This window comes from Tachypleus tridentatus, chromosome 7, assembly GCF_004210375.1.
Source record: "Tachypleus tridentatus isolate NWPU-2018 chromosome 7, ASM421037v1, whole genome shotgun sequence".
In the NCBI taxonomy this organism is placed as follows: domain Eukaryota; kingdom Metazoa; phylum Arthropoda; class Merostomata; order Xiphosura; family Limulidae; genus Tachypleus; species Tachypleus tridentatus.
The window spans coordinates 77141801-77164599 of NC_134831.1; the positions used below are offsets into that span (position 1 = coordinate 77141801).

General features: G+C 36.4%; 1 protein-coding gene across 3 annotated transcripts in view; it reads left to right on the forward strand.

Moving 5' to 3' along the window:
* Window positions 1–755: 755 nt before the first annotated feature.
* The window catches only part of LOC143256025 (triple functional domain protein-like), a 79914-nt gene continuing 57870 nt past the window's right edge, over window positions 756–22799 (forward strand). Inside the window, exon 1 of one of the 3 annotated variants that reach the window (XM_076512595.1) lies at window positions 756–1060. In XM_076512595.1, coding sequence (XP_076368710.1) covers window positions 998–1060 — 63 coding nt within the window. In that variant the 5' untranslated portion in view covers window positions 756–997. Of the gene's footprint in view, window positions 1061–8101; window positions 8818–22799 lie in introns of those variants that run through there. The other 2 variants (XM_076512597.1, XM_076512594.1) reach the window with 2 other exon arrangements.

The window sequence follows — 22799 nt, forward strand, 5'->3', positions numbered from 1 at the left end:
TGCATATTGATTATTTCCTTCCATTCTAGTAATTTTCAAGATGTGATATTTCGATATCTTTAATGTATATCAAGATCTGAAATGTCCAAAATTATGTTTTTTTTTGGAATTTCGCACAAAGCTACTCGAGGGCTATCTGTGCTAGCCGTCCCTAATTTAGCAGTGTAAGACTAGAGGGAAGGCAGCTAGTCATCACCACCCACCGCCAACTCTTGGGCTACTCTTTTACCAACGAATAGTGGGATTGACCGTCACATTATACACCCCCACGGCTGGGAGGGCGAGCATGTTTAGCGCGACGCGGGCGCGAACCCGCGACCCTCGGATTACGCCTTACGCGCTAGGCCATGCCGGGCCCCCACAGATTACGAAGCGCACGCCTTAACGCGCTAGGCCATGCCAGGCCATCCAAAATTATAGATTCGTCAGTTTGGTGTTTCCTAATATATGGAGTTTATGGATTTGCAATATTTTCTTTATATCCAGTATTCGTTCAAAATTAATATTTTGTCGAGATATGACATTCATTTTCACAGAACGAGCAACGTTTCTCATAGAAGACAAAGATGTTCATATTATCAAACGCAGTGTTCGTAAGGACCTGAAATGTTCATACATCTACTTCATTGTCCACATTGGTTAAATAAGTACACTATACATACATACCATCAGTAGCGTTTCAAATTTCACTCGTATGAATTGTTCATGTTAGTTTAGTCAGTACTTACAAATCATCGGTATAGCAGTTATAATGTCACATAGACTGTTGTTCACACTGGGCTAATAACTATGTTTGTATATCGACAGTAGCGCTCTCTGATTCTTGGTTTGTTTGTTTTTCAACCGTAATGTTAATTTAAATGTTTTTTACCTGTTTTTGACGTGTTTGAGTACGCTTAATGTCACGTTAATTAATTTTCCCTGATCATGCTTCGAATAATTTCAATTTGAGTTTATCAGCTAACGTTCCTGATGAGTATAAAGTTGATTCAGGTACATGCGCACTCCATCCTACACTTGGTATTTATTGCTGGCGCACGAAAATAGAGCTAATAAAAAGGTAAGGGAAAAAAAATAGGTTAATTTAACCTAATTCTGCCTAAAAGAATTTCAAGTGCCTCGGCTGTTGAAGATTCCCTCTTTTTATTTTCATATATCTACAGTCAGACTTATGTAGGTGTTATATGCTTGGTGATATATCAAATAGCCGTTATGAATGTTTGATGGTTTGATATAACAGCTATATTGTTCGTGAGCATTAATATATTGATATATATATCTACAGCATTGCTAATATTCTCAGATACGTGCATATAGCAGTGGTTTATTTATAGGTTCTAGGCATTAGCTGTACATTTAGATATTTGTAAGCCTAATACAGAGTAACTTCTGAACCCATATAATGTATTCTAAATTTTAAACTACTGTTTACCGCATAAGTTGCTACAAACGGTTTAGTGGACACGCATGTTCTCTTGCACGCGTTGTTCGGTTTTCTCGACAACGAATCTTACCAGCTACTTCACCAGTGAAGAAACGAAACATCTGTACGTGGATTGACTTTATTTAGAAATATTAGTGGAACACAGCGTTGTTTCATTACAGTTTCCGTTCGATTCGGTAGAGCTGGTTTGCAGCGTATTAACCTAGGAATAGTATTCAATATTTTAGTTGGACATTTCACCTTAGACTAGCATATTTTATAGTTTTATTGTGTCTTAGACACATAACTTCTTTCATGAGGAGGGGGAACAATAACAAAAACAAACAAAAAATAAAATACGTGAGATTGTTTATTTGGTTTAGACGTTTCTAGTAGTTACCTTGCTTTAAAGTGGTTTATCACTAGTTGAGTTTCTTTGCGAGATATTTTTCTTTCCTAAAAATCCTCATATTTTGAAATTTTGGTTTCGACTTATCTGGCATTTTGCCAGTAAACGTGAAACTCGTTAGAAAGGAAATAAAAAAAAAAATGAATTTCCCATTGTTGTGCATGAAAAAGCAAAATATCACCAAGTTGATTGATGAAACATGAACGTGGAATCACTTATTTTGTTTTGCCTTGCACTTAGTACTTATGACCAGGAAACTCTTCGGAAAAAAACATCTTATCTAGTTGTTTAGCGTGATCTTTAGTTTTAAAATATTTCCTAAATAGAAACGTTTCTCTTGTACGTTGTATTATTGGTAGTTAAGGATTTTTTATTGTATCTAGATTCGCTGTAATTACTTTATTAAAAAAACAAGAAATTTTGTCGGTATTATTGTTTGTTTTGTTGAATTTCGGGTGAAACTGCTAGAAGGCTATATTATATGTGCGAGAAGTTCCTAATTTAGAAGTGAGAGAAGGCAGATAGTCAACACGCCCTCCGCCATGTAGTTCAGGTTTAGTTTTAAAACTTGTTAATTAAGTATTGAGATTTTATTATGATATTAAACTCGACAGAGAATGGTGTTTTTTGCCTTTGAGTACAAAGCTACACAATTCAAAATGCTGTTTGTTTTAGCGCAAAGCCACATTTAGCTTTCTGCTGTGTACACCGCGAGGTATCGAACTCCAGATTTCGGCGTAGTAAGTTCGTAAACTTGCCGTTGACCCACTAGCGCACCGAGAAACACTATCAGGAAGTAACAAAATACCGTAGCCACATTTCGCCTTTTGAACAAGACCAACAAGCATATGAACTTACTGAGTTCTGTTTAGGTTTAAATACTCATAACTATCGTTTTCCATTTCCTAGCGGGCCTGGCATGGCCTAGCGCGTTAAGGCGTGCGCTTCGTAATCTGAGGGTCGCGGGTTCGCGCCCGAGTCGCGCCAAACATGCTCGCCCTCCCAGCCGTGGGGGCGTTATAATGTGACGGTCAATCCCACTATTCGTTGGTAAAAGAGTAGCCCAAGAGTTGGCGGTGGGTGGTGATGACTAGCTGCCTTCCTTCTAGTCTTACACTGCTAAATTAGGGACGGCTAGCACAGATTGCCCTCGAGTAGCATTGCGCGAAATTCCAAAACAAACAAACCATTTCCAAGCTCCCACCCGCTAAATAGTTGTTGTGGATTGTCGTGATTTACCAAGTTCATCCATTTTCTTTTGTTTTTTCAGTGACAAAAACTGTCGAAAATAGAAAAGGGTAGAAATCGAAATATAAAACACCAGTTAATAGTGGTGTTTGACCAAGTTGTCATTTAAAAAATTAATATGCGTCTATATTGTTTCTCATTTTCTGAAAGTTGGAATTTTTAACCTGAACATAACCTTATGCAATACTTGGAATAACCAGCCAGCTAAGTCAGAAATCCCAAGATTATAGCAGTCTATATCTATAACTGCTTACGAGATTGAGGTCAACCGGTCGGCTGAGCTTTGGATCTGGAAAACACTTTCATTTCTTCGGACTCTGATGCTTGGTTCAGGCACAACTGTAATGGCATTTCGAAAGTGAGCGACAGGTTTGGTATTGAAATCTCACCAGAAATCACTTTGAATTGAAGCAAGCACAAAAACTTGTCATCTCTTCAACTGGTTTTAAACCGCTCAAATGTTTTCTAGGAAATTCCAAAATACTGCATGATTTATAATCTCTCAGAAGTTTCATAAATAATGTCGTTATGACAAGTATTTCAGTTTCTTGAACATTGCTAAAAGCAATATCAGGATAACATGTTTCGGGGTCTCATAGTAATATTAGTTAATTCAGGGGTCTTTTAATGTCGTCGTAAATATTGGAATGATACTGTTCATTTCATTACATTTTCAAATATCATACGCACTTTCAATGGTTCGTAAGCTCTTTGATTTCGCTAAAGGCATTCTTAGTACATTATGACAGACGTTTATGAAGCTTAGATAGTTTCACACATATGTTAAAGTAATATGACAGGCAATATCACTATAATAGATAGGGCATTTGTTCTTTTAATGCCATTGTAAGAAATATTACGACCTCCAATACTTCATGACCACATGACATTAGCTGAAGTACACTTATGCCACAGTATGTAACTTAATTGTCATACCAGCGTACTAAATACGTTAAAAAACGTTTAACTAATATATATCACCGAGTTACTGATCTTTTACGATGTTTACAAGTGGATTCAAGAATCCAAGTATGTCATAATGTATTTATAATATTGGAAGCAATTTCAAGATAACTGTTTCGTCATTTCTTATCGTGTTTGAGTAATAAGAAACTGACTGACAAACAATTTTAAAAATTGCATGATAGGACGAAATTGTCATATTGTATGTGACGAAAGTTCTCATCTTGATGTCACCGTAGCTGTTATGGTATTTAATATACTTTGACGTCACCTAACCTGCGATCCAACAAAAATTATCACGAACCAATCTCGTGTGCTAAAATCTAATCTGTAATCTAAATAATGTTTTAAATAGCTAATGCTATAAAAAAGTACACAGTCTTATGTCATCAATTCACGAACACAATGTACTGATATCGTTTTTGTGTGAAAACAAAATGGATTAGTCATCGGAGCAGCACCTATGGATTTCTGTACAATTGGATTGTTCAACCGGCCACCGAAATACGCTCTCCTCATACACTAAATTATGGAAAGGAAGCAGGAAGAGAGATTCGCTAAAGGACTATTGTAAAGATGCACGGTCGTCAAATAGGACATGCCAGACGTGGTGAGGCTCCAAAATCGAGTTTATACAATGTCCTCAGTCTCTGTAGAACACTTGTAGTTTCCTATTTTGTGGCGCATTATACACAAAATAATATTATATATCTCCTTACTATTTGCTGTTGTTATAGTGTTCCTAGATACTACAGTTACCATTCCTTAGAGGTCTGGCATGGCCAGGTGGTTAAGGCACTCGATTCGTAATCCGAGGGTCACGGGTTCAAATCCCCGTCACGCTAAATATGCTCGCCCTTTCAACTGTAGGGGCGTTATAATGTGATGATCAATCCCACTATTCGTTGGTAAAGGAGTAGCCCAAGAGTTGGCAGTGGGTAGTGATGACTAGCTGCTTTCCCTCTAGTCTTACATTGCTAAATTAGGGACGGCTAGCGCATGTAGCCCTTATGTAGCTTTGTGCGAAATTCAAAACAAACAAAACCATTCCCTAGAACATTCCGTATTTCGTTGACATCCTTTTTATTATATATCTACATCATTATAAGTTTCTATATTTTCTTTCCTCTTGGGCAGTCCTATTTGTTGTAGATATTTTATTTTCACTTCAGATTGTGTATTCTACCTTCCACTCAGTAATTAGTACACTACAATATGTTTTAGTTTTTACTCAAATATTTTATTGAAATTCATAGACGATTAGTCGTTTTGCCAGTTAGTCGCTTAACGACACGATTTTCACTAAGAAAGTAGCTACAGTATTAGTTTCAGTCGTAAGTCCAATTGCAACAAGAAAAATAAATCTTCCCACGAAAACCTAAAAGAAAGGGTACTACTGTAGGTTGGCTAAACCTTAATAACTTTTTGTTTTGTTTTTATATCAATTGACTTAATTTTCAACTACAGTAAAACATTTGCGCACTTTATAACTGGTAGCACGGTATAAGTGAACAATGCGAGTTTTACAGAGTTCATCTACTGTTACTCGTTTTGTTAATGGTACACTTTACACACTTGTTCTCAATGACGAGCGCTTTTGTTTCTTTAGGGTTGATTGAAGAGAGCAGTGAGTGATACGCCAACATCGTACAAGAGGGCTGAGCATGGCTCGTTATTTAGCGTGTTGGACTTTGGATCTGGGGTTCGGTTATCGCATAACAAGAAACAAGAAATACTGGTTTGTTTGTTTTTTTCTAGCAGGCTTTGCATATACCGTTGGAAGAATCGGGAATCTGATATGTCAAAATATGTAATTCATATGACAGTAGGCCCCGGATGTCCAGGTGGTCAAGGCACTCAACTCGTAATCCGAGATTCGCGGGTTCGAATCCCCGTCGTACCAAACATTCTCGCCCTTTCAGCCGTAAGGGCGTTATAATGTTACGGTCAATCCCACTATTCGTTGGTAAAAGAAAAGCCCAAGAATTGGCAGTGGGTGGTAATGACTAGTTGCCTTTCTTCTGGTCTTACACTGCTAAATAGGGACGGCTAACGCAGATAGCCCTCGTGTAGCTTTTCGTGAAATTCAGAAACAAAAATAAACATAAGATAGTAACGTACTTCTGTCGGGATTTGTGAGCAATCAAAGAGAGACGTGTTTTCCAAGTGATTTCACCGGTGACGGTTATACACATCAGTTTGCTGTTTCTTTCTTCTTTTTTTACTCTAAAATCAAGTTATGCAACCTTTCTTCATTGTCTATTTGATGTGGAAGGCCTTATTCTTGGTCTTCTGATCTGTCAGAAGACTACAACGGTTGTCACTGTTGTCCTTGTCATCACCAAACCTATTTTGAGGTGTCGACACAGCAGTTTAATGATTCGTAGCTAAACTTGCTGGAACAGAGGTTGTCTAAAAGCCCTATTGTTATTGCAGCTATAGCGACAATACAGATTGTATGAAGAACTTCTCGGAACCTTGTACATGTAGGTAATCAAGAGAATAATGACGACTGGTGATGATATGCTGAAGTTCTAGTATTTATTGAAAATCTCTTGTGTTCTGGTCTGAAATATAAATGTGATGACGCACGAATAAAAAAAAACATGATAAACAGACCCACTAGTTACGCAACAGGAAGTTCTGTCATTAACTATTGGGATTTCTATTGATGATGTGGCCAGTCATAGCTTGGTCCTTTTATGTATGACTTGGAACCATCTCGTCGTATGGTACATTCTTGAAAAGAATAATTTGATATTTTCGGATACATTGATTTATTTAATCTATCGGATAGTAGCCGCAAATTACAGGAGAAACGACCAAGAGACGTATCATGAAGTCACACTGTGTCACCAAGAAGCATGTTAGTATATGATGCACGTTTCTCTGCGAGCTGCCCTTGTAGTAGACATTGGACTTCGGAGCTGGCGAGCCGAGTTCAAATCCGTGCGATACTACAAAATGTTATTCGCGCTTTAACCTTTTGGCGCGTTATTAAAGTGATAGTTAAAAGTTAAACACTTAGCGTGGAGGTGGGTGCTGCTGACTGACTGCCTCTCTCTGGTCAGTAGCTCAAAATTAGAAGTGGCTGCAGTCAGCATTATTAATTTCCCGTAAAATATACTACAAAATACGTGATTAACTAGTGTTTACTACTGTGTTAAAACGCTTAAAAGTAGAAGTTAGAATGTTTTATTATGAGTTCTTAACTTTTTTAAATACTGTTCGGTATTGAATACAACCTTGCAACACGCAGTGCTGATGTCGGCAGTGCACTATTAACAAGCAACCCTTCATTCAGTGCAAAGTCACATCACCTATAATCATCTTATTGTGACTTACCCCTCTCCTTTTTAAACTAATAATTCGTTGTTTAGTTTTTAGAGAGATGAGAGCGCGCACTCATGTGCGTGTGTGTGTGTTTACCGTTGTGTTTGACAGTTGTTGTTGCTGTCAGGTTTAAACGCGCTTAAACGTGAATATAATTATCCATTATTGTTAATATGTGGATATGATATCACTCACAAAATATGTATTCGAATTTCAGATCATTTTCCAAACTAGCTAAGATCGTGTTTTTTTTTAAACACGTGACTTCACAGTGTTGTTGTGAAACACTGCTTAGTTTTCTATGTGGAAAAGTAAAAAAATACTATTATGAAACGCGAGTGTGGGATTTCCAGTGTACATACGTGTTATAACCGTAACATAAAGACTTACTGTAGTCTAGGCTTAGTTTACAGATATTTTAACGGTATGCCTTTTGCGCTTTACACTATCAATTTGCACGTATGGCCTCCCCTTCCCCGCTGACTGCTGTGGCACTAGTGTTTGTACATAATAGAAGTATATGTAGAAGGTCTATCGAAGTCGTTTCAAGGCCAGTGGAACTTCTTTTACCGTTATTATGACTAGAGATAGCAACACTGTAACATGTCTATATAAGGTCATAGTTTCTGATAATATTCATGATATTCAGAATGAGTATCGATACAAGAGATGTAACTCCCGATAAAAGACAATGCTGTGAATCCTAAACCTTTACTATCAGCTCGACTCGTAACATAGAGAGTGGGATTCTTATAATGTTTACGCACACTTTTACTTCAATAACAGGTGCAACGTATGGCTGTTGGCGAGAGATACCTTTAACGGGAAATTTCGCTCTGAACCTTGACACTGATATTACCAGCAACAAAGTAGTACTTAAGGCGCATTTAGATATAACGTGAGGTGTTGGCTTAACCGTTCTGTGTTAGTTACTTTCTTCCATCAGTACACTTGGAGCTGTCCTAATGTACTGATCACGTGGCACACCTTGACTAATACTCTCTCACATCAACTGTGGCGAGTTTGAAGTCATTATTTATTTGTGGTGACGATGTTGCCTGAACACTACCAGTGAGTCATGCGGAAGTTTAGCCTTCCTTGGAATAAAGGATCCTCCTACCAGCTTGATGCAGCTTCGACTAGCGAGCAGAATGGGAAATTCACCTCCAGATATCGTAAAACTTTCCCATCAGAAGTCCATGAACACGGTGCAAATGGAGAAGATTCTTGTTGTCGTTATTGTACCAACTCGCATCATCACACCAATACCTCGACAGGCTATGGTAACATTAACGTGAAGAACGAACATTGTCAATGTTCTTGTTGCTATTGTCAAAGCCACCAGCGTAGCCCAAGACAGGTTATGGACAAGAGTAACAGTCTACCGTTGGTACAACATTCCAAGCTTCCACATGAAGGACGCCTTACAGGATTCGGGGAGGTTGGCATTCTTTAAGATTTTTGAAAGAGTTAATTACTGTTAGACGTAGGAGTATTAGCCCCGTTTATAAATAACTTGTACCTTAATATACGCATAATGAAAAACTAGTTGTAGAATGAGTTAAGCTTTGTTCAAAATTGTTTAAATATAAGTTTCTAATTAAAACTAACAAATATAATACTTAAATGTTCGTTATGCCTCATAATACATTACCTCCAGAATCGAAAACTGCATGTTGGAAACGCCACCTATCTGTGTTTGTAGTGTTAGTACAGTCATGACTTAAACTGTGTGTTTGTAGTATAATCATAACCATGCGTAACTGTGCTTGTAATGTTTGTATAGTCTCTTGTGTATGCGACTGTGCTTGTTTGTGATGCTAGTAAAGTCATGTGTGACATGGACAGGTTTAGTATTGTTTGTTTGAATTTCGCGCAAAGCTACTCAAGGGCTATCTGTGCTAGTCGTCCCTAATTAAGCAATGTAAGACTAGAGGGAAGGCAGCTAGTCATCACCATCCATCGCCAACTCTTGGGCTACTCTTTTACTAACGAATAATGGGATTGAGCGTCACATTATAACGCCCCCACAACTGAGAGGGCGAGCATGTTTGGTGCGACCGGGATTCGAACCCGTGACCCTCGGATTACGAGTCCAACGCTTTAACTCACCTGGCCATGCCGGACCACAGGTATAGTAAAAACTGTTAATTTCAAAAGGGGAAATAGGGATAATCAGAACTACATTGATTCAAAATGAAAGTATTATATTTTTAAGCCTACAACTAGGGACTATAAGAGAAGTAAACTAACTAGATTGGAAATAGTGTAAGCATTATTTTCTCAAGTGATAAATTCCTATTTTGACTAAAATTGATAAGTACTGTAAAATAAAGAGATATGCTGCAAGTAGTGTCTACATCATTTTCTCAAGCTATAGATCTCTATTTTGACTATCTTTACCGTACTTGTTTCTGTACTATTTTATTTTTGTGACAGTCCCTATTCCACTTTTTAGAATAACAATTTTTTATTAATTTTGTTTCTTTATATTTTGATTCCGATTTATGGAGAGTAAATTTTATCAACGCATTCGAATCTTACATGCTTGTCAGTAGTTTACTGCTACGTTGATTTTCCCATCCAACAAAGTTTACTGAGCCAGATAGATTGCTTTAAGCCTGAGGTTTAATGTAAACACGTGCCTACCAAGCATTGAGTATAGATAGGGACAGCCACTTATATTGCAGGGTATATTTATAAACCAACTTTTAAATAGGTCACGGACATTGGTGCAATATACCCAGACGAATTTCCTGTAGGTCTGCGAAACAACAATATGAATAATAACGTGAAGTGTGATAATTTTGATTTTTGTGTAATAATAATAATAATAATAATAATAATAATAATAATAATAATAGTAATCGTGAAATCGCTTATTTTATTTATCATTAAAGTTTGGGTGGTATTAACTGTTGAAAGGGAAGGCTTTAGACTTTTAGTGTTGTTTCAAAAATAAGTATATTTTTGTCCGAATTTTACGAGTTTTGAGTAAATGCCTATGCGATCCATATTATGAACTACTATTGTGGATCATGGTAACGCTAGTGTAGGAAACAACAATAAAAGCTAAATATACAAATTCAACTTGGCTGTATTTTAATAAAATCAATGTTTTCAGTCCTACTAATCAAATAACTGGTTGAAAATTAAACAGCTGTTGATATGTTACGAAAGGGGTTATGGGAAAAAAATGAGGTAGAGCAACATATGCTTAAAACCACGTGAATGAAGCAATAAAACATTAATAAAGTTACAGTCACAAGTGTGTGTCTGTGTGTATTAGTGAGACAGGGGATCGTCTGGTAACTATAGTTTTTTTTTTTTGCAAAAACTACTTAAACTTGAACATCAGTAACATTGATGTTTATATTATTGTAATTTAAGTTTAGAATATTTTTAAAGCATTAAGTGAACTTTTCAGCCATTTTAATAAATTAAACGTGATAACGTCTTGAGTTATTTTTGTCTATTTAAGTGTGTAAGGAATTCTACGTTGTTTTTCTGCCTCGATTTACGTAAGAAGCGAGATTCTGTAGACAAAGCTTTGTAAATTGAGATTTTAATTTCAATGCTTGATTTGTTGGAGAGTGGACATTTCTCTCTTTTAGATATATTATAAACGACTTGTATTCTTTCATATCAAAGCATGCATTTGTTGACAGACTTAAATGGAGATGTTATTTAAGAAAATCTAAATTTCAGAAAGTCAACAAATTTCTACGCCTATTCTCAGTTTAATTCTACATTGCACAAACAAGCAGCTTATTAAATTTATTGTTTAAAAATAACTTCCCAAGTTGGGTTGTTCGTTTGAGGTTTTTGCTTTTGCATACCTGTTTACAAGCAACAAGCCTTATTCGCATATTAAAGTACTGTCGTGTTGCTTATCGGTTTGGAAAGAGCAGGTGACACTGACATATTAAAGTACTGTCGTGTTGCTTATCGGTTTGGTAAGAGCAGGTGATACTGACATATTAAAGTACTGTCGTGTTGCTTATCGGTTTGGTAAGAGCAGGTGACACTGACATATTAAAGTACTGTCGTGTTGCTTATCGGTTTGGTAAGAGCAGGTGACACTGACATATTAAAGTACTGTCGTGTTGCTTATCGGTTTGGTAAGAGCAGGTGACACTGACATATTAAAGTAGTGTCGTGTTGCTTATCGGTTTGGTAAGAGCAGGTGACACTGACATATTAAAGTACTGTCGTGTTGCTTATCGGTTTGGTAAGAGCAGGTGATACTGACATATTAAAGTACTGTCGTGTTGCTTATCGGTTTGGTAAGAGCAGGTGACACTGACATATTAAAGTACTGTCGTGTTGCTTATCGGTTTGGTAAGAGCAGGTGACACTGACATATTAAAGTACTGTCGTGTTGCTTATCGGTTTGGTAAGAGCAGGTGACACTGACATATTAAAGTACTGTCGTGTTGCTTATCGGTTTGGTAAGAGCAGGTGACACTGACATATTAAAGTAGTGTCGTGTTGCTTATCGGTTTGGTAAGAGCAGGTGACACTGACATATTAAAGTACTGCCGTGTTGCTTATCGGTTTGGAAAGAGCAAGTGACACTGACATATTAGCACGCACACAATGTAGGGCAACTTTTCAGGCAAGATAAAAACAAACAAACTAACAAAACAACACAAATGTGTCACACTTAAAGACTTAACGGTGCAATGTGCAATAGATGGAAGGATAAAATCACTCTAGAAAGAAATCCCTAGATGTAGGTCCAGACTGAGGTAAAGACACGCGTTCATCCGGTTTCTACAACTGATATAATTGTTTATGATATTGTGTGTTATATTTATTACTGTTTTGTGTTCCTGATTTTATTAGTTCATTATAGTTGATGCTATGTTGTTTGCCAAGTATATTATAAGGCAGTGGTTCCCAACCTTTTTTTATGCCCCGCACCCCTAAAAAATTTTAATATGTTCTCGCACCCCTCACAGTAATTATTTATTTAAGAATAAAGGTGAAGGTGGCCTAAACAAATGTTATCTCGCATTCCCTGGAACGCTATCTCGCACAACTGGTTGGGAACCACTGTTATAAGGTAATGAAGTCGTTTGTGCGAGTTGTCGGAAAAAAAGACATGACAATATTAATTATTTAAAATAATAGACAAACATAGAAATAAAGACTATGAAACTGAAGACAAACTTTGGGAAGGTTCAAGGGGAAACGTTTATGTGATATCTTAAAAATATTCGTGAATAAATTCATCGATTCACCATACGCCGCTACACTTGGGATCATTTGATACAGATTCATGGGTTTGCATTTATGGAAATAACGTTTCAGTTATGGTAATCACTGAAATTCTTCAAAAAGAATTGTATATGGATTACAACACATTGTTCACAACTTTGTAAGATCTATTGTTTAAAAGGAATTGCTGCGTACTCTTCAGGACAATGTTGTGGAATAAGCAGCTGAAGACAATGTTAAGAGTTTTTTCCTTTAAATTTCCGTTACCTCTCTCGAGACTTGAAGAAAGTTTGTTTGGTTTGTTCTGAATTTCGCGCAAAGCTACATGAGGACTATTTGTGCTAGCCGGCCCTAATTTAGGAGTGCAAGTCTAGAAGGAAGGCAGCTAGTCATCACCAAACACCGACAACTCTTGGGCTACTCTTTTACCAACGAATAGTGGTATTGACCGTAACATTTTAGCGCCTCCATGACTGTTTTGGTGGGCCGGGATTCGAATCATGGACCCTCGAATTACTAGTCGAGTACCATAACCACCTGGCTAAATTGGCCCTAATGAAGACGTAATTCGAATTTCATTTCTCCTACTGTTCCTCTCATCACTAGTTATTCGGAGAACTTCCAGTTAGGGTTTCATAACTATAGATTTCATGAAAAATAAAAAAGTCGAGCTATCAAAAGACATTTGCAGTTTATGCTTACTGTCTCCTTATCGTGAACAAGAACTTGTTTTTATGGGTGGGTTAGTGAAAAAATTGTGTTTAACAGAGATGTGCTTAAAGCGCAGCACTCCAAGACGACGTTCATTCACCCAGCATAAATACTTGCCAAAGCGGTAAATGGAGTTTATTTGTTTTGTGCACTTTTTACCAAGGGTTTTATTATGGCTGCGAAGACAAAGATAAACAAGCGATGGTAATTTGAAGTTAAAAAGAATGACTCCTGGAGTGTAACGACTGACAAAAGACTATACTGTTAAGCATTTTTTTCTTATTTTGTGCATGCTTGATTGGACGTTAGTGTGCTGGTTTCTTAGAATACAACCTATTTTGTGAATATATTATGTAAATACTTAAAACAGTTGTTGGAATGAATTGTTGGAATACGTTGTTGGTGAATCCTTGAAATACACTAATCATCAAGAATGCATGACATCTGTGACTACCAAAAACGCATACACGAAGTCTTCTATTGACGTGGCCACATACAATTCCTTTTCTAGACAATTGACGTGATCACATATATGTAACTATCTAGACCACGGTCATGTAAGTTTGGTAGTTTGTATCACCTACAAGAAAAGGTATTTAAAGTTTACCAACAGTTTCATGTTATTTTTGGTTTTAAGTATTTATCTGTAAAATAAACCTGAGTATGAAGGAGATGTTTACGTATAATAATGTCAATGAAAGAGCTACTAACAAGCCTGCCATTAATGTTAATAGTTTTCCCCAAACCTTAGCTTTTGATCTTCAGTGTTACTTTGACTGCTAATACTACATGAAAGTTTGTATTTATAGACCAGGAGGTGTAATATATTTTATGGTCCAGCAGTTATGTAAATTATACGTGATCATCAATGATTAGGATTAACACAATGTATACATATTTACAGAATGTTTGTTTATCGTAGGTTTAATTGACGACTCCACATTTTTATAAAAACATTTTGTTAACGTATAATTCAGTCTGTGTTTACAAGTACAGTAAAACAGAACAAGGATGTAAATATACGAATGAATTATATCAATCTTTCAAAAACAATGCAAACAATATACAAGGAATGACACTTGCATCATCCATTCACAATAACACAAGCACAGTGTTGTAGAACGTTAAAAGACAAAAGTAGGATAAGTTAAATTCAGTTGTGACTTAAATAGTTATGTATACTGCTGTATCTAAGTTCTTGCCTGTGTTATTATGTGGGAATAATACAAATACAGTCCCTACTATCTTGTTTGTATTGTTTTTAAAGGCTTGTTGATGTCAGTCATCCATACATTTGCATCCTTTTCGAAACGTTTTTTATACTTGTTTGTTTGTTCGTTGTTGTTGTTTTTAATTTAGTGTTTCAATAATCAAGCTTTAAATACAATGAGATTTCAACTGTATTATTTATTGTTTATCTATCATTGGCTGATAATTCCTGTTTCGCTATATAGTTAAGGTTTTTTAAATAAACACCAAGTTTCTGTAAGAAAGTTTCAAGGAGTTATGATAACACTACTATTTTTTAATGATACTTATGAATATTTATGTCACCTCAGTGAAATTGGCTGAAACCAGTGTTTTGGTTTTTGAGTTAGTACTTTAAAAAAGAGCAGAAGAAAGAAAAACAAATTCACACTTTTTACTACAATATCTATGTAATGAATGAGTCACAAGTTCTGGTAATGTTTGTAAATATTACAGTATTATAATATTTTGATGACGTAGTACCAGGTAGGCGGCAGCACTGCTCATGTAGGGATGACTCGGATTGTTTATCGAAACGGTATTTTAAGTATCTCCTGAACAGGTCATCAAAACGGAACGAGTGGCTAATTTTTACAGTAGTGGTAGATGTTTGTTTCGGAAATTAGTAGCGGGCTACACAAATCCTATCCGGCTAACTGTTCTAATTTTGACTGGTACACCAGACAGACGGAGAGAAGGCATAATCAGCAGCACCCACAACCAGCTTTTGGACTACTGTAACCAAAATATTGGATTTGATCATTATTACTATAAAGAAGATCCAGCCCCAAAACACAAAACATGTCTTAGACGGCAAGGGAGTGCAAACCATAGATCCTCGTATTCAGTCTAACACACTGTGACCAGAAAGTCAGTCTCTGTCCACGGAGGATCTAGATGACTTCTACGTCAAAACCAACATTGAAATTTTGATTTAAGTTTAAATCTTTTGAGATTTAAAACCAATAAGTAAAATATCATGTTTATTTTGTAATAAAATAACGGAAAACTTGAGAAAAACCCTCGATATTTGTACCGAAATTAGATGGTTTCACAATTTTGAAAACTGTTAAACATTTCAAGATCTAAACTAGAACCAGTTTTGAAACTTGTAAAATTTTGAAGTTATTCTCTAAAGTAAAAGCATCATTACTTTAAAAAATAAACCTTCATGATATTTTCAATAATATTTTGAACAGGAAAAAGTTTACCAATTCATTCAGTACTTTGCATTTTGGTACTTTCGTACCGTATGCTATTTCACCATGTGTTAAATACAGAACTATCTTTCTGTAGCGTTGAAGACACACCAACAATTTTATGTTTAAACAATACTATTTCGTTTGGACAATAAAGCCAAAATCAACGTGTCAACCTTATTATAAGTAAGGTGAAACTGAGACTTGGACAATCTAGAATAAGCTGGAATTTTGTAACAAAAAAACACAACAACAACAAATGAATGACACTAGCATAATAATGCAAAAATAATCACATAATTAACAAAGAAATTAAAAAAACACCTACTGAAGGAACAGAATAAGACTGTTCTCAGCATCTTGCATGTTTAGATTTAAAACTACTCTAGAAGGGGCAAGGTTTACTGTCAGCAAGACAGTGCAAAATCTAAATTTTTTGTTGTTGAATGTTTAGACTTCGAAATAATATTGAGCTCAAATCCAATATATAAGTGAGCAGGCTTTCTTTTTAAATATTTTTGTCGATTCTCTAATGTTGATGGGAAAAATCTGGAATGTGAAATAATTTTTTGATTGATCAAAGTTAAATATATGGTTGATAGTATGAAGACTTAAACGCTAAATACGATTTTTGAACTTCCTATCGATGGCAATAGCCTTTATGGTCCTTACCTTTAATTGAAAGAGTTGTTGTTTGACTAATATAGCCATCCGGTAGCTCAGTGGAAATTTTGAATGTTTACAACACTAATTTTTTTTCAATACACAGATAGACCATTCTGTAGCTTTGTACTTAACAAGCAAACAATTTAACAAGAATAAAAATTATTACGAAAACAAAATATACTCTTCAAAAAAAGAAACGCAAAAGGCAATATGGGAGACAAATTGTTAACAAGTTTATTCCGGGTAGTTCTGTATGACATGTGTGAAACTTTGCACATTCACTGCTGAACATTCAAAGTCTGCAAAGGCGAAGTCCACGCTTACTAGGTGAAGGTTAACGTCACTCAACGTCAATAACGAGTATGCCCCCCCGTGAGCATCAATAACTGCTTGGCATCTCCTGCCCATGGAAGCGATGAGATGACGAATCACATCCTGTGGAATGGCTGTCCACTCAGCCTGCAAAGCTGCTGCAAGCTGAGGTAGAGTCTGCGGTTGAGGTTGTCGCCGTCGCAGACGTCGGTCCAACTCATCCCAAAGATGTGCGATGGGGTTTAAATCTGGTGATCTGGAGGGCCAGGGAAGAACGTTGATGTTGTGGTGTCTCAAGAAGACAGTGGTGAGTCGGGCTGTGTGAGGACGGGCGTTGTCATGTTGAAAAACGTCGTTGACGTTCACCATGATGGGTTGCACATGGGGCCTAAGAATCTCGTAGACGGTTGCATACGGTCTGATCGGAAATCCTACGCAGCTTTGGTATGGCTGAGGCAGTAGACGTCGCAGTGGTGGTCCTATCCCGAAGGTGACGTAACCGGATGTTGCGATCTTGTGCGGGCGTGGTCACACGAGGTATGCCAGATCGTGGACGGTCACGAGTTGATCCATGTTGTTGGTGACGATTCCATAGCCTTGTGATGGTGCTTGGGTGAACATTCACAGCTCTGGCAATATCTGATCGAGATTCGCCTGCTTTCAATCGACTAATGGCGTTGTTGCGTTGTGCTTCAGTCAGTCTTGGCGTAACTGTATTGCGTGTCGGTGGCTTAACACTGAGCTATGGAAACCGAGAACCCGTCACTTTTATAGGGATTTTGCACATTTTGTACTTGCAGAACATGCAGATCTCTCAAACAAATTTATTGGACACGCATGCGTTTTGGCGAAAAATCCGATGTTTTCCTCTGTTTTCAAAGTGCACAACTTTTATTGTCATTTTGGTCTGACAATCAGTGTCTTAACACGTGTAACATCACATACTCTGAGCTTGTAACGTTATTACATATATTTCTCTTTGAAATAACAAAAATATCCCTTTTGCGTTTCTTGTTTTGAAGAGTATATAAATAACTTCTTTGTTGGATTCTATCTGATTTTTCTCTTTCTTATAAGTTGGTTTAATTTTATCCCGTTTTAATAAGATACATATTTTGTTTTTATATAATAGTTAGATAAATATCATCCTTTAATCCATCTGCAATTTTTTGTTTCGTTGAACTGAGTACTATTATTACACATTCAAAGAAACTTATCAAAGGGAAAATAAGATAGAAGGAAACCTAAGGTTGAGTTTAGGCGAGTGAATGCTGTGGGAAGTGTTGATGTCTTCTATTCGTACAGATGAATATGTGGATCTATATGAAAGGATTTCTGTTGATTCAGTCTGATAAACCTGGCTACTGGCAAGTGTAATTAGATGATGAAAGTAGATCTCAAACTTCTTACATTAAGCCAGTATAATACACATCTTACTTTCAAGGAGCTGATTTAGCTTACAATTAGATAACTAATCTTTATGAACTATATACTGGTTTTATTTGCAGTTTCATGGCTGAACAGTTGTTAATGTATTTGAAACCGGTCTACTTAGTGTTCAAAAACAGAGTAAACATAAATAGCGAAAAGATTACTGTTGTCAAGAGTGGCTCCAGCATGGTACCAAATGGAAAATGGAAGAAGATAGCTTGGATCTTAGAAGTGTATTTGCAAACTGTAAGCTAACAGCTTCCAGCTCCTGATAGCAATAGTATTTGTCAAAGAATGAACTGCTTGCGGCTGTAGCATTTGCCAGAAATTATTGGCGTTACTTGTATGACAGAAAAGTCAATATTAGAATGAATTATACATCCAGAAGATATGATTGTACGTTATACAACAATTTGAAAGAGTTGTATTGTACACTAAACCCAAAGCATAAAAATTTGAACATATTATTTTAGTAACTTATGATATTGTCTATTCAATGGAAGCCCACATCATAAATCCTGTGCAATAGAAGCCATGGTATTGTTAACAAACGTTAAAAGTAGTTACAATTTTGTTTGTAGGCTGACAGTACAAATAGGTAGTCAAGACCATTCTGATAGATACATAAATAACCTTGATTACTTACCATGCAGAAAGATAAAGTGATGAATGGCAACTGTTACATAGTGGTAAAACGTATTGCTAGTGTGGAAAATATGTAGTCGGTTACCAATACAGGAGGATATGATGTATGTTGTTGTGAACCAATGAGGGATAATAGCGAACTTCTAACATAGTCAGTAGACTACGAAGTTATAAAGCAAGAGACTATTCAGATATTGCATAACGTAAGCATTGTCTGAGACTAGAGAGAGTGGCGCATAATTCCAAGAATGTGGAAACAGTCAGCAAAGTGACCACACGAACTATCTAGAGTATAAATTGGCACTATGCTGGTAAAGAGACGTAGGTTCTATCCTAAAGAGAATTTCCCTGGATATAACTGGTACTATTGCCAAACCTGAGAAGGGTAATAGGTTTAGGTCCGTTGTTATTAACTGATCTATTAAATAAATAAAAACTTGTCCATTGGTGAATACATTAGCACAATCCGTTTCTTTTGTTTTGGCTGTAGAATAAAAAGCGCTATTTGAGATCCTAATTTCAATGGATCAGGAAGCCTCCTTCAGTAGCCAGTTTTTCAGCATTGTGTTGAGTGTTAGGTGTGGTTAAAATGCTCACTTCACCATATCATCTTCAATAGAAATAAGGTACAGTTCTATATCATCAATGAGATTTTTGAGAACTGATTACTTCATAAATTATAGTTGAATAGTATATTAATTTAAACCACTTTTCATGAAGCTTGAATTCAAGTAATTGTGTGCAAGGTGAAGGCAGTAAATATCTGATGGTCTGTGAGAAATCTGTTATCAGATGAGGAAATCCCATTATAAGAGTGGTTTAAGATGCTGACACTGGTCACCTGGTTATTATTTTTGGGATTTACTGTTAAAGAACGGTTAGTATGGCTAGTTAAATGATAAATCAATAAAGAAAGAAATGAAATTTTGTGGTTCACAGAAATACATCTACTAGATATTAAGGGGTAACTATTTGATTAAAATATAGGAAAGTTGGATGACTGAAGGATCATCAAGTGAAATGTGACCATTCACTGTATTAATTGTTGATTGATAATTTGTTACAAAATATTGGTCCGACATAAAATAACTCCTCAATCAATCTTATAGGTTGTAATGACATTTCAATGGAACAGATATTGCAGGACAGCAAGAACAGATGTTAATGTCAAATAAAAAAAAGAAGAAATTGATAATTGATTTTGGCTGTTGACTTCTGGGAACTTTTGACATTATAACTGACCGGAAGGACTTAACAGCTCTTGCTTTCCAAACACTCAAGTTGAAATAATCCTTGGCAAATATTACCAGATGTATATCTGTAGAAATTTCGTTAGTGAATTTGTGATCTTGCACATAATCTAAGACAACTTTGTTTTGTACCACGGTGTGAGATTGTAGATTACCACTCTTTCTCTGATGGATCTTCCTAGAGTACACTAAGACAGATGTGTTTTAATACAGCAAAATGCTTTGGTAATGGACAGTAATAAATCAGGCGAATATAGTGTTATATATGATAGCACGAGAATGGGTCTGGATTGTGATAGCAGGTCTATTTCTCTTTATTTCTATCCATTATTACTTTATTTTTTTATATCTTTCGATTTAGTATCGGTGTAACTTGTTGATTGGCTCCTGAATTCCATAAATGTGCTTTAGTTGATTGATGTTGATTTGCTGTTGGATTATGACGTCGTGTACTACAAATATAAATTGATTAATATGTAATGGCGAGTTACATGTGCATTTGTTTGCACATACACATTTCATCTTGCATTCCGATTATTTTATGTAATCTGATTATAAAAATTAATTTTAAATACACAAGAAGACATATTTTAAGGCAAATAAACTTTGTCGTTTTGAATTTGTGAATGCTTTTCAATATTTCACCCTGTTAGTATTTACAACCAAGGTTTCTGTTATATATAAATTTTGTATTTAACCTCTATTTATCTGCAGTAAATTCATTATTTTACGTTTTTTTTTTCAGATTAAAAAGAGAAAATTGTATAAAGGATAACATTTCCTTTCTTCCTTCGTTATTATGTTTTGAAATCCCTAATAATCTTATTGGATTTGTTTGTTTGTTTAGAATTTCGCGCAAAGCTACTCGAGGGCTATCTGCGCTAGCCGTCCCTAATTTTGCAGTGTAAGACTAGAGAGAAGGCACCTAGTCATCACCACCCACCGCCAACTCTTGGGCTACTCTTTTACCAACGAATAGTGGGATTGACCGTCACATTATAACGCCCCCACGGCTGAAAGGGCGACCATGTTTGGTGCGACGGGGATGCGAACCCGCGACCCTCGGATTACGAGTCGCACGCCTTAACCCACCTGGCTATGCCGGGCCGGTGATCTTATTGGATGTCAATTTCATACCTTGTTGCATGAAAGGTTAATAACTGACTTTTGTAACTGGTTAAATAATTGTCTTTAATTTCAAACCCAAGAGTCTATTTAAAAAAAGCGGAAATGTTCTCTTTTTAAAGGTATATTTTTTACCCTTACTTTTGGCTAAAATATTAAAATAATCCACGTACACCGTCGGACAGTTTCCAGTTACCATGATAAAACTATGATGCTAATAGAGCCAACCAATACACACACATATACCCTCGATTTATATATTTGAAGAGTGTTGTTTTTGTTTGTTAATGATAACATTTCTGTTTTGTAAAAGGTTATAACTATTTTGATATATTCAATTTCATTTTATCTGCCAACTGAAACCTATATGATTAAATAAGTCTTTCACTGTTGATGAACATAAGTGTCATGGGATCGAGTAAAGAGATGATTATGGAACTTAAACTAGTCTGATAAGATTAATTTTTACACTACATTTAGTCATAAATCCTTACATAATTTATTAATGTTGCTAGGAGCCAGTGTACCGCAGATATCTGGCCCGGCATAGTCAGGTGGTTAGGGCGTTCGACTCGTAATCTGAGGGTCGCGATATCGAATCCCCATCACACCAAACATCGTTATAGCGTGACGATCAATCCCACTATTCGTTGATAAAAGAGTAGCCCGAGACTTGGCGGTGGGTTGTGATGACTAGCTGCCTTCCCTCTTGTCTTACACTGCTAGCGCAGATAGCTCTCGTATAACTTTACGCGAAATTCAAGAACAAACAAACAATCCGTCAAAGTTCTACAGATTGGACATTCTTTAACACTTGGGACATGTGTATTATTATTACAGTAGAGAAGGAATGGCTTTACCAGACACTCACTATCCACCCACTAGATGATGTTTCTTGGAATAAGGCCTTACATTACTTGCTGAACCTCTGACCAATCAGAGTTGGGTTGACTTGGAATTTTCAGTTTTGCCTTGATTATATTGTTTATAGATCTAGTAATATAACGTAATATTTGGCAGACGTCACTGGGATACCATTTGTCTCAGGTGAACTGCTACATCTTTAAAGCCTAACTGAATGGAAAAGGAGCTAAAATCGTCTAAGGGAAGTTGAGTTAAACTCACCATGTTGGTGATATTGTACTCAATATTTCGGTGTTTGGTGTCATCATCCAAAAGCTAAAGCCATCCACTAGATAAAATCTACCAGACCAGCCACCCAGAACCTGATATGACAATTCTCCTTGCTATATGCTGAATAAAGGATGAAGCATCAGCACCCTGTCTAGTTGAGAGGTGCAGAGCCACCAGGTTGCATTGTGGAAGTAGGTATTAACGTCTTAAAATTTGTACAAGAACACCCTCCCAAACAGCATACTCCTGAAGATCTGATGACCGTTCAAGTCTTATGTCACTGAAGTTGCTGATTTCATCAAGGTGAAGGAATGTCTGGATACCATTTCCGTCACTTTAATTGGAAACGTACTTGGCTTCACTGCTCTGACAACCTGAATCTACAGATCACAGGTGTGGTGGTAATACCGTTAGCTCTAGGCTAGCTTAATGGAGGCCCATATTTTGATACAACAAGGAGATTGGACTAAGGTCGGATC